At 53.8% G+C, this 12,207-nt stretch overlaps 1 protein-coding gene across 12 annotated transcripts in view; it reads right to left on the bottom strand.

Moving 5' to 3' along the window:
- Positions 1-3,925: 3,925 nt before the first annotated feature.
- The window catches only part of BEGAIN (brain enriched guanylate kinase associated), a 43,143-nt gene continuing 34,861 nt past the window's right edge, over positions 3,926-12,207 (bottom strand). For 10 of the 12 annotated variants that reach the window (XM_053602887.1, XM_053602880.1, XM_053602879.1 and 7 more), the window contains 3 exons: positions 11,707-11,814; positions 9,396-9,479; positions 3,926-8,237 (listed from right to left, as the gene is read on the bottom strand). In XM_053602887.1, the coding sequence (XP_053458862.1) occupies positions 6,897-8,237; positions 9,396-9,479; positions 11,707-11,814 (1,533 nt within the window). In that variant the 3' untranslated portion in view covers positions 3,926-6,896. The remainder of the gene's footprint in view (positions 8,238-9,395; positions 9,480-11,706; positions 11,815-12,207) is intronic. The other 2 variants (XM_053602881.1, XM_053602890.1) reach the window with 1 other exon arrangement.

The raw sequence follows: 12,207 nt of genomic DNA, 5'->3' as shown, positions 1-12,207 counted from the left end.
TGGTGAAAATAATTATACTCCATGCCCAGCAAGCCTGGTCCCGGGCAAAAGCAGAGGACCCTATGAGGTATAGGGCTGCCACTGGCCTGAGCAGGATGGCCTGGGAAGCAGGAGCTGAGCCTGCACCAGTTAGAACTTGATGTGGGAGATCGGCAGACCTCTGCTCACCACATATGGCCTCTGTCCTTTGCTCTTTCTTGCCCCTCCTGTGAAAGAGAATTTCCTGTGACCTGTGAAGTCCACCCAGATCACCCCCTACCCTGGAGTGCTAATGGCTCCCCACTCTGTGTTCCCAGCACTCGATTCCTCAGGGCCTTTGCACCTACCACACTGACCCCTACACCTCCCTCACCACGCAGGGCTCAGCACAGACAACGAGCCATAGGAGGTAGCTCCCCTTGCCCTTAATCTCCTCCCCACAGAGCCCTTGGCCCACCCAATGCTGTTCCCATGAGACATTTGCATTTGTGGTGGAATATAAGCTCCACAGGTTGGGTTCCTGCTCCCTACTGAGTGCCTGGCCCAGGGCACATAGTAGGTGCGCCACAAGTATCTGCAAGCATAGCCTACCACAGGATGCAGGCTTTGAGATCTGCCAGACCTGCACTTACACTCCTCTGTCTCTCTTTACTGTGTGACTTCAGGCAAGCTGCTTTAGCTGCCCAGTGCCTCGGTTTCTCCTTCTATAAAATCCCCTCCCCCATCTTATGAGGATTAATGAAATTGGATCTGGTGTGCTCCTGGCAGGGCCTATGTTTAGCGGGTGCTCAGGAACACAGATGGGATCATCAGTGTTAGTATCAGTCTGGCCGTGTGCTATAGGACTTGAGCCAGTTTAGGCCAGAGGGCAGGTATGCTCCATTGTCAGACCTTTTGTGGCAGGCCAAGGGGTGGGGGTCCCTCTCCTGTCCCTGATGGTCTCCAGGCATTGGCTTTAGCTAGGTTCAGTCTCATGGGAGAAGCCACAGGCTGGGTTTCTTCCTTCTTTCATTTCCAATTGGCAAGTCTCAAGGAAGGACTCTGGCTTCTGTCACCTTGGCCAGGTGTCCCCATGAAGAGCTGGAGGGGAAAGAGATGTGACCCCCAAAGAACCCAGGACGCCCAGAAGCATGTTTGTTCAAATGAATGATGGTGATGTATCAATCAACCTGGACACATGGCTGGGTGGAAAGGGTGGCCTCCTCAGGGCACCCCTCATCTGCTTTTCCCATCCCCCCACCTTGCTGCCAGCCCCAAATCCTAGAGTGCAGGTGCTCTGCTTCCTAGCCCTGCATGAAGCCTGCAGACTTCCACCTTCCTAACTGAGAATTTCTTCGCATTATTTGTGGGTTGCTTTCCCTACTCTGATTTGTTAGTATTACCGGTAATTTAATAGCATCAGTTACAGGCTATACTCAGTGTGAGTGCCATGGAGTGGCTATTGCACAACCCCTGTCCACCCGGGCTGCCTGGCCTCCAGTGCTGAGCACACACAGGTGTCAGGGCCATCTCTTGGTTGCATGGAGCCTCTGTAGGTGCTTTGTTTCTCTGAGCCTCAGTTTTCTTATCTGTAAAGTGGCTCTGTGGGGACAAGCAGGAAAGGTGATGCAGGAGAAAGGACTTTGTAGATTGTTACCTTATCAACTTCACTTGAGACTCTAAATCTCTGCCCCTGAACTCTGTTTCTTTCCCAAGTGGTGGCCTTGAACCAACTCAGAGCTCTGACCCTTCTGGGACAAGGGAAGCACACTGTGGCTGTTTCTTAGTGCTGCCTCTGTGTGGACTGGATTTTTCACTTTAGGCCCCTGTGGGTGCCAGCTGACTCTGAGCCCCTTCTTGGGTAGGTCATTTTACTGGGAAGAATGATAGCAAGTATATTCCAAGCTTTTATTCCCCCCTCCCCTTTTTTTCCCCCAAATGCTCTCTTCCACAGAACATTCTTAAAGACTGACTTTGATCCTCAGCAAGGTGTCAGGGAGTTCACCATTTGCAGTTTTAAAATAAGAAAGCTAAATTTAGAAAATATGGAGCAGGAATAAAAAAGAAGTGTGTACTCTCCCCTCCACCCACCTTCCTGGGGCTGAGTGCTTACCTTTATCCTCACCCATAAAGTCCAAAATACCATATCTAAAGCCGTCGTGGGAGAAAAACAGCTTCATCTTGAGTTGCTACACGAGCTGTGTATGCTGACTGCTCTGTCTTATGTGCCCAGCATGGCTGTGACTTTTTTCCAGCAGAGGAGATGCTTGCAGCCCCATAGGGTAGCCATGGTTTCCACTATCCAGTTGAGGAAACTGCTGCTTTGAGGCCAAAGGGACATGCCCAGGACCTTTAGATCCCAATGCTGTGCTCTTTCCTGCACTTGGGCTCCCTCCCCAAACTACCTCCCTCAGGTTCCACCTCTGGCCTCCATGGGGCTTTCTGTACAGAGGACCACCAACTGTCTAGAAGGTCCCTGGAAATTGCATTGATGAATGTCATTGGGCTCTAGAAAGGAAAACTTGTCAGGGGGGTTCCAGAATTGCCCAAGGTGATACCGTAAACAGATGGGCATGTGGTGGATACAGAGATGGGACCCCACTGATGGCAAGGCAGGATTCTGAAGGGAGGGAGAGGATTTAGGGGGGAGCCCTGTACTATGGCTTGATGGCTATTTGGGGAGAGAGGATTGCTTGGGAATTCCCATCCAGTTGTGGTGACAGTTTCAAATGCAGAATATCCAAGGGTAGATCTAGAGGGAAACTGGCAACTCAGGGCTGGCACAGGGGAGCACTGAAATTTCTGAAACTCTCCAGCTGTCACATATCTGTACCTTTTCACAGGCTGTTTCATTTGCCTGAAATGCCTTGTGAACTCCTATTTATCCTTCAATACCTGGCATGAGCCTCTCCTTCTGACCCCGTTCATTCTTTCCCCTTGATCAGTAAGGACCTTATCTGGATATCCAGAGGCCCTTGAGAACCCTGAGCCTAGTGTTACACCCTCTGCCTCCCTCCTCCATCTCCAAGCTCTTTGTGGGGAGAGCCAGGTTTCCATGTCCATGAGGCTTGACAGCTAAGCCCAGCACCTGGAAGAGGAGGGAAGCACTAAGACCCAGCCCACGGGAATCTGGGAGAGAAAAGCTGCTGACCAGAGTCACAAGCATTTTTAAGTTCCAGGGTCCCACTGAGCCAGCTTTGAGCCATGGGAATTTGAGGGGCAAAACTATGTTCCCCAGTCTTAGTCTCCACAAGGAGAAGTGTTCTGACTGCCATACATAGCATCCCCAGGCTCCCACCGAGGGAAGCATCAGCCTGACCTTGTTGCTAAACATCATGGGATGGAACTCCAAACCCTCTCCCCTTCTCTGAATGTCCAGGCTGGCCTGTCCTTGTAGACTGCTTGGCTCTGTGGCCAAAGAAGTCACTATCCTCACCCAGCCCTGAGCAGGTACCAAACAGTCTTAAGTGCTCTGGGAACAAGACACCTCAGAGGTTTGGCTGTGGCTGTCTTTGGGGGCTGGCCAAGACAGCATTGTGAGGTGTGAGGTTTGGATGCTATCTTGGGACCCTCAGGCTTACAGGTGGCAAGGTGAAGACCAGGACTCTGAATCTGTGCCCAGGCTGTAAGCCCTTAGAGTACCCAGCCTTGTGGCCCAGTGCCAAGTGCTTCAATTTCATAGATCCCTACGAGCTGGAGCTGGGCATGACTTTTGTCCCTTAGAGGTGGAAAAGCCAAAGTCAGAAAGAGGAAGCCCCTGGTCATACAGCTGACATGTGGGCTGGTGGGGCTTAGGTTCCCCTTAGGAGCACCTCTGCCCACTAGGTACCAGATATTGCTCTCTTCTACCCTCCCAGTTACCCCCCAGCTCAGTGAGGGTTGGCACCCTCGCTCTTCCCACGAGGAAACTGGGGCCCAGGGAGAGGAATGAACTCCTAAGGCTCTCCATGGCCTCCTCTGGCTTAGATAGGCCGCTTCCTGGTATAGCATCTACTTTTGGAGAAGATGAAGTTCGGCTAGTTCTGGCCTCTTCTGCAGAAGCAGGTGAAGTGCAGGGGTGCTGGGGAGCCCCTCCTGATGCCCAACCCTCCTTGGGGTTCCCTAACAAGAGGCAGAATCTCCTGGAGTTACACAGAGCTGGAAGGGCATAAAGCCGGGTTCAGGCAGTCCCCAATGGGAAGTGCCCCTGGCCACCTGGAAGAAGCAGAAATAAAAGCCTGCTAGGGAAAGGGGCCTCCATCCTAGGCCCTGCCAAATGCCCACAAGTACATCTTCAAGGGCATGAATGGGCATGTGTCAGAGAGAACTAGGCACTCATTGAAACACGGCAACTGGGGCATGAACCAAGAGAAAGATCTACACAGATTTCACCTGCTGGGAAGTACCAGATCATGGGACAGCTGTGTCCACTATGGTTAGGTTGTGTGTGGTGGCTCATGCCTGTAATCCCAGAACTTTGAGAGGCTAAGGCAGGAGGATCACTTGAGCCTAGGAGTTTGAGGTTACAGTGAACTGAGATCATACCTCTGTACTCCCACCTCCAGCCTGGGTAATAGAGTGAGACCCTTTCTCAAAAACAAAAACAACCTTTTCCCCAAACATCTCCAGGGAATAGGAAACTACAGTAAAAAGCACAATGAATTTGTAAAACAAGTAAATAGAACCTCTAGAAATGTAAAACAATAACTGAAATTAAAAACTCAGCACCTGTGGGTTGGCACCTGTGGCTCAAGTGGCTGAGGCACCATCCACATACACCTGAGCTGGCGGGTTCTAATCCAGCCTGGGCCTGTCAAACAACAATGATGGCTGCAACCAAAAAAATAGCCAGGTGTTGTGGCAGGTGTCTGTAATCCCAGCTACTTGGGAGGCAGAGGTAGGAGAATCGCTTTAGCCCAGGAGTTGGAGATTGCTGTGAGCTGTGATGCTACAGCACTCTACCCAGGGCGACAGCTTGAGGCTCGGTCTCAAAAAAAACAAAAAAACAACTCAGCGCCTGTGTTTGAGAACTGAATAGACACAGTAGAAGAGAATTGGGGAAATGGAAGACAAGTCATGCAGTTTGTAGCAGAGGGAGACAGTCATTGGGAAATATAGAAAACAAAGCAACAGATACAGAGGCTACCATCAGAGGGTCTGCTAGGGCCTGGGATGGTAGTCCTAGAGGCACAGAATGGGCAGAGAAATACTTTCTGAAAAATAATACTTGGGAATACTGGAGAACTTTGTAGAACTGACGAAATAGATCAATCCACAGAAGTAAGACTCCCTGTGAATCCTGAGAAGGAAATTCACACCCAGACACACCTCAGGGAAAACTGCAGAAAGCCAAAGTTAAAAAGATCTTTAAAAAAGTTGTTTTCGAGCAGTGCCTGTGGCTCAGTGCGTAGGGCGCCGGCCCCATATACTGAGGGTGATGGGTTTGAACCCGGCCCCAGCCAAACTGCAACAAAAAATAGCCAGACATTGTGGCGAGTGCCTGTAGTCCCAGCTACTCAGGAGGCTGAGGCAAGAGAATCACCTAAGCCCAAGAGCTGGAGGTTGCTGTGAGCTGTGATGCCACAGCACTCTACCAAGGGTGACAAAGTGAGACTTTGTCTCTAAAAAAGTTGTTTTCCTTCTATCAAAGGAACAGCCCCCAAGCTAATGACGCCTGATAGTTTCTGATACTAACAGGAAGTCAGGGGACACTGAGCAGCATCTCCTGTGTACTGCTGGAAAGCGATCACCTGCAAACATCCCATTCTCTACAAAAATACCTTTCAAGAAAGGGGCAAAAGAAAAACACTTTCGGGGAAATAAAAACTAAAAGCTGTCACCCCAGCAGTCCCACACTAAAAGAAACAAAAGTCAAGTCTGAGGTGCAAGAAGGATGAGGCAGTAAAGATGTGGGAAACATGAAGGACACTGTATAGCAGAGCAACAGTACTGGTTTGTGGGTTAAGAAAAGTGGGAGAATTCCAAACCCCAGGCAGTAACCCAGAAGCTGGGAGGGGGTGTCAAGGGTGGTGAAGGAGCTCCCCTTGGCCACAGAGAGCAGAGATGAGGGACAGACACAAGGGCCACATGTTCCTGAGACCAAGGCAGGGGGCGAAGAAACAACCCAAACCCAAATGCTCTCCACTGGTGTCTTTTATTGATGATTGCAAAATACAGCACTAACTGAGACAGGGCATGCATCACAGACGACACGAATGCAAGCGACAGAAACCAGGAATCAGAGGGCCTCATTACATCTGAGGTAGAGTAAGACGGTGTGGGAGCAGGACTCGGGGGCAGGGGAGGAGCACCGGCTGTACTGGGACAACATCCCGGCCCCACTCAGGACTACAGACTATGGAAGAGGTTAGGGTGGTGTATTGTCCAGACTGTGAAAAATAAGATTTTTAAAAACGTTTTGTGTCCTCTAATTTATTTCAGTTCCTGTTTGTGGACAGAACTTCAGGGTTCCTTGTCGCTGGCTTGCTGGGGCTGCTCCCCACTCATGGAGCTTGGGCTCCACATGATGACGTCCTTCTCTTCCGAGGCGCAGGCCCCACACACCCTCACTCGAAAAATAAAGGAGCTTTGTGTTGAGAACGCCAAGGCAGCCATCCAGGGAGCTGGGAGCCAAGTGCGTTAAGAAAGATCCCTTTTCTCTATAAAAATAGTTTGGCTTTATAAAAGGGGGTATGCTCATCTCAGGTTGGGGACAGATGTGTGTGAAAAGCATTGAGTGGAAGTCCCATTGAGTGGAGCTGGGGTGGACAAGACGGTGTGGGGAGAGGATCCTCTCAGGTGCTACTGGGCTGCTGGGGGAGAATAGCGGCTGGGGAGGCCTGAGTCCTCTCTGGGGGGCAAGGGGCAGGAATACGGGGGTCTGGGAAGAAGCGAGGTCACCCCTTTGGGCACTATGGGGATAGAGTGGAGGGCTGTAGCCACGACCTGCACACAGGTGGTCAGTTAAGCAAGGTTCCATAGAGCTGGGCTTTGGTGAGGCTATCCTTGCGGCTCAGCCCAGAACCACCAGTCCGTGGGAAAGCCTGCTGGGGGCTGAGGCGGGCTGCAGGGTGCATCTCTGGGGAAGCCTCCATGGAGCTAGGCTCCAGGGAGTCCCTGGAGCCATGTTCGGGCTCAGGGCTGCTGCCGGCCCCACACAGCTGCACCCCGAGCCTGTCTCCATCCCCCTCACTGGCTGCGTAGCCAGGCAGTGGGTCAGCTGAACGGCTGGGGCTGAGGCTCAGGTCACCGCCTGGCCGCAGAAAGCAGGGCTCTCCCAGGTGGCCCTGGGAAAGATCATCACCTTCGGAGAAGCTATCAGCCTTGTAGCTGGCATAGAGGGGGCTGGCGCGGCCCTCTATGTTTGAGCCTGGACTGCCCCCACCCCTACCGTAGTAGCGTTCAGAGAAGCTGCCGGGAGAAGCGCGGCTTGCGGCACTGGCTGGGTAGGAATAGGTGCCAATGTCCTCCACGCTTAGGGGCCGCCACTGGCCCCTCATATTCTCCCCAGGGAGCCGAGTGGTCTCTGGCTTGGCCCGCAGGTTCCACAGGTTTGGGGGCATCAGGGCCTGCTGGGGGCCTGGGGAGGCCGGAAAGCGGAAGGTCTCCGCTGGGTACGGTGACATGGTCCGCCTGTACCCTGGGGCCACCTCAGCCTCTAGTGGGGCTGCCACTGCAGCCATGGCCTTGGCATAGCGAGGGCTGCTCTCATAGGTGGTGGGTGGCTTGCGGTCAAAGAGTTCATCACGGCTATTCAGATAGATGGCCTGCTGGGAGGCCGTGAGCGTGCTGGCCTGGGCATGCTCCTTCTCCTCCGATGTGGCGCTGAAGCTGGAGTAGGAGCTGGACGTGGGCAGTGAGGCTGCATAGCCAGGAAAGGCCTCATGCCGGTAGCTTGCTGGGAAGGCTGCCGCCTCAGCCTCCTCTTCTTCCTCAGCTGCGCTGTCGGTGGAGTTCTGGGCCCTCAGGAAGCTCACGTCTGTCACAGACGCGTCCACGCTGGGCCGCCTGTCTCGCTGCCGCTCCTCCGGGCAGTAGAGGGCCGTGTCGCTACAGTAGATGTCCCCCTTATACGGGGGTCGTGGGCCTGGCTTTTCAACCCCCTCACGGAAGGCCAGGTCACAGGCTGAGGCATCTGACAGGTGGGAGGACAGGCTGGCAGGGTCAGGCTTCTCCAACACCTTGGCAATGACGCAGGTGGGGACACTGTCAGCATAGACTGGGTGGCAGAGTGGGGAGGGCAGGCTGCAGCCATGCTTCTCCATGTGCAGGCTCACACGCTCCTGGAAGTCTGAGGGCAGCTGGAACGGCGCAAGGAAGAGGGGAGGGTGGGGACAGGGGTCACAGTCAGTATGAGGCCCGGCACTGGCCCAGAGGCTGAGGACTATTACTGTGACCCACAGGCAGGAAGACAGAAAGACAAACAGAAACCTCCCAGGCTTCTCAAACCACACCACTGGGAGCCAAGGCTCAGGACGCTGTATTGAACAAGCTCCCGGCAATGTGGGTGTTGTCAGCACCTAGGGATCCCTGGTCACCTCCTCCACCCTACCCCAACCCACTCTGACTGGGCCCAGCAGAGCCCATGGAGAAGCTAGAACCCATCTCTGATCTGGGCCTCACTTGGGACTACAGCACCCCCATTTCCTGCTCTCCTAGGCCCATGGGATCTCTTGGGGGTGCCCCCCAGTCATGCTGCCCAGGTGCTCCTAAATAAGACAGACTCAGAAACAGATGCAACAAAGATTAAGGGGCCAGGCCAGGTGCCCTGCAGTATCCGCAGGAGCACCTGGTGTCATGTGGGAGTGTCTCGCTACTGTTTGATCTATTTTGTGAGTGTCTCAGGCATGGCCCAGGCCCCAGGGAATGGGGACACAGACAGAGGCCTGGGTAGGAGACTGCATGTGAGAGGAGGGGTAGCCTGGGCGGGTGGGGGATGTCCCTGGGCCAACTCTACAGGCTGCCACATTTGGGCAGAGGGTGCTGCTGCCCAGTCTGGCTCTGGTGCCAGACAGGCCTGGTTCAGAGGCCTGGCTCTGCTACCTGCTCACCCTGTAGCCTTGGCCAAATCGCTTTTCCTAAAGCCAGTTGCCTCTGAAACAGTCACTGTCAGTAGTTGTGTCCAAAGTGTAAAGTTCCTGTGAGGCTCACACAGGGCCACTGTGCCATGCCAGCCCTCAGGAGATGAGGGGCTTGGAGGAGGGACCAGCCCCCAGAGGACACTGAGGGGAAGGGGCAGCCCAGGAAGGCTAAGGGGGCTCTAAGAGGTCAAGGTTGGGTGAGGTGGGGTGTGTGGGGACAGCCTCTCCACCATCAGAAAGGCCAGAACACCATAAGAGTAAGAAGGGACAGGGTTCAGTTTCACCCAAGGGTGTGGGAGTGGCCTTGGGATAGGACTGGCAAAAAAGGAACCCAGAATGGTAGAGGGATAGCCTGGCTGTGGGGTGGGGTCACATTACCTCGGACACCTTATGGACCCTGCCGTAGGTCTGGCTACACTGCAGCAGCTGGGCCGCTAGATTGCAGTCCTTCCTATAGAGCTCCTAAAAGACAAGAGAAGGTGTTTGGTGTGGCTCACCCTGGCCAAAGTCCCTGCCAGTGGTGAGTGGCCAGTAGGAGCAATGAGGGGTAGGCAGGGCCAGCTGTGCAGCTGACAGGCAAGACAAGGACCAGCCCTGACCCTATCCCTTTTTGGGCCTTATGCTCTCACCTGCACAGTAAGGGCCTCATCCTGACCTGGAGCTGCTGGAACATGGAGGGGGTCCCTGCCAAGAGGGGAACATTCCCCAGTAGGAGCAGCAGTAAAAAGGCCTCACAGACCAGGCTTGGTCTCCCTGTCCCTCAGATTCCTTATTCCCTCCATAGATGACTGGGTGGGAGGGATGAGCACCCAGTCCCTACCATCCCCATCTCAGACTTGCTGCTTACACCCTGTTCTCAGAGTATGGCCTGGCAACAGGGTGGCTGCTGGGCTGGGCAGGGATCTGGGCAGGTGTGTGACCCCAGATCCAGGCGGGGACTGGCTCAGCCTTCTGAGCTGAAAACAGATGCAAACAGTAGGATTCAAGGGGTTGTGGTTCTGCCTTTGCAAATCTCTGTTGCATGTGCCTGTAGCTGGGCCTTGCACTCCCACCCTCCAGGGGTAGTCCCCATAGTGAGGGCTATGACAGCCAGCCCTGGGTTCTGCCCAGCAGGCCCTGGGGTCCACTGTGTAGCCCCCGTGAGTTCTGGCCAAAGGCTGCTGCCACAGTCCCAGCTCAACCAGGGCCAGGTGTCCTGTAGTTTAGGCAAGGCTGTCCACATCATGGGCATCCCTTCCTATCCCCACTTCTGCACTGAGCCTGGTGCCCCCAACTTGGCCTGCACGGTGGCAGGAGCTTAGCCTCCCAGGCTTCCTAGGAATAGCACAGCAGCCTGAGTGCTGAGAGCTGGTGCCTTGTGAGACTACCACACTGGTATCCCTCAGTCCCCTTGCTGGCCCTGTCCTCTCAGATGTCCTTGCTGGTTCCTATTTGTTACTTCAACCTCAGAGGGGTGCTTCAGCCTCTCCACCCTGCCTTCTGCACACTTCCTTGGTGATCTCAGTCCCTCGGTGGCTTAAATACCACCCTGGACACTGGTCTCCACTCTGAACACCAGACCCAACATCCAACTGCCTGATGTCTGAAGACTTGTGTGCTTCCCCACCCTTGGACATAGCAGGTGGCTCCTTTGGTTTAGGCCCTGAATCCTGTAGCTGGCCTGGACTCATCTCTTTGTCTCACACCCCACATCCAAAATCTTGGTCAATCCTATTGGTTCTATTGTCAAATATAACCAGACCCTCTCTCCCCCCACCTCCATCACCTTCATCTGCTGAGCCACAGCCTCCCCACCACACCCTTAGTCTTTTCTCAGCATAGCAGCCACATGAGCTCAGTAAAGCTCTAAGTACAGTCACACTACTCCTGTTCAAGAACCTTCCATGGTTCTCATTTCACTCAGAATAAAAACCATCTTTCTGAAGATGCTAATACAATGTGTCCTCCTATTAATCTTCCTGACCTCAGACCTGGGGAACCCCTAGGGACTGCTCTGGCCTCTGTGGAGTTCTCCAAGTTAACCAGCATGACTCTGTGCCTGGTTCCTCCCGCCCAGAAGGAATGCTCTTCCCCAGGCACCCACATGGCTTGCACTCCCACTTCCTCCAGGTCTCGGCTCAAGCAGTCTCTCCAGAAGCACCCTACTGAAATCTTCAGGAGGGTAGCTGGCCGCCCTGGTCCTATTCCTTGCTTTGTGTTTCTGTGCAGTGTTTTGCACTTCTGGCACACTATATGATTTGCGTATTTATCTTGTTAACTATGTCTCTTCCCCACTCAAATGTGAACTCCACATGGTCAGGGATTGTTGTCTGATTTTTTGCCTGTGTTGTTCACACCATAATCTTGGAGCTTGGCAGGGTCTGGCAGGGAGTAGAAGCACATGAGCGAATACATGATAGGCTATTGCAGCCCACCCCATGGGGTCCCTGAAATCAGGCTCCATAGGCAGACACAAATGTGACACTGGAGCTAGCCAAAGGCAGGAGTCCTGAGTGGGGTCAGGAAGCCTTGCCTTAACCACTTTGTCCATCTACCAGTCCCTTGGACCAGCCCCTTGAGGCTGGGGCCAAAGTACCTCAGCTTAGGGCCTTTGAGGGTCAGAATAGCTATGACTCCTAGTGCTTCCTGGGAAGCCCTCCCAAAACACTCATGGGTACCCCTCTGTGGGCCAAATATACACAGCACTCACGTTGTCCTCTGACAGCTTGTCGATGGTCACCTTGGCCTCCAGCAGGTGGCTATTGAGGGCAACAATCTCGTGGCTCAGTGCACGCTTCTCTTCTTCATAATGCTGGCCCTGGGGGACATAGAAAGTGGGTGGACGTGGTCAGTGGGCAACTCTTGGTGGACTAAGGCCTGGTCTTCACCGCTGTTGCCACTTAAAGCTACTAATGACAAGGTGCTTGGAGGGCTTCAGGGGCAGGGATTAAGAGCATTGACTGACCCAGGTTCAGGTCCTGGCTCTACTAGTGACAGATCAGATGGCCTTGGGCAAGTCACTGCCTCCCTGAGACTGTTTTTCATCTGCAACTCAGGGATTGGACTAGGGACAGAGGAAGGATGGCTTTGTACTCGGCAAAGCCTAGTCCATCTCACTGGACAGACTAGGAAACTGAAGCCCAGAAAGGAAAGGGAACTTGTCCATGTCCAGCCAGCCCAGCACCTAGGCCTGCCTGTCTCCTCTTTCTCA

The sequence above is a fragment of the Nycticebus coucang genome, chromosome 9 (genome assembly GCF_027406575.1).
Source record: "Nycticebus coucang isolate mNycCou1 chromosome 9, mNycCou1.pri, whole genome shotgun sequence".
Lineage (NCBI taxonomy): Eukaryota > Metazoa > Chordata > Mammalia > Primates > Lorisidae > Nycticebus > Nycticebus coucang.
The sequence above is the reverse complement of the archived record's forward strand: the minus strand, read 5'-3'. Positions and strand labels throughout refer to the sequence as shown.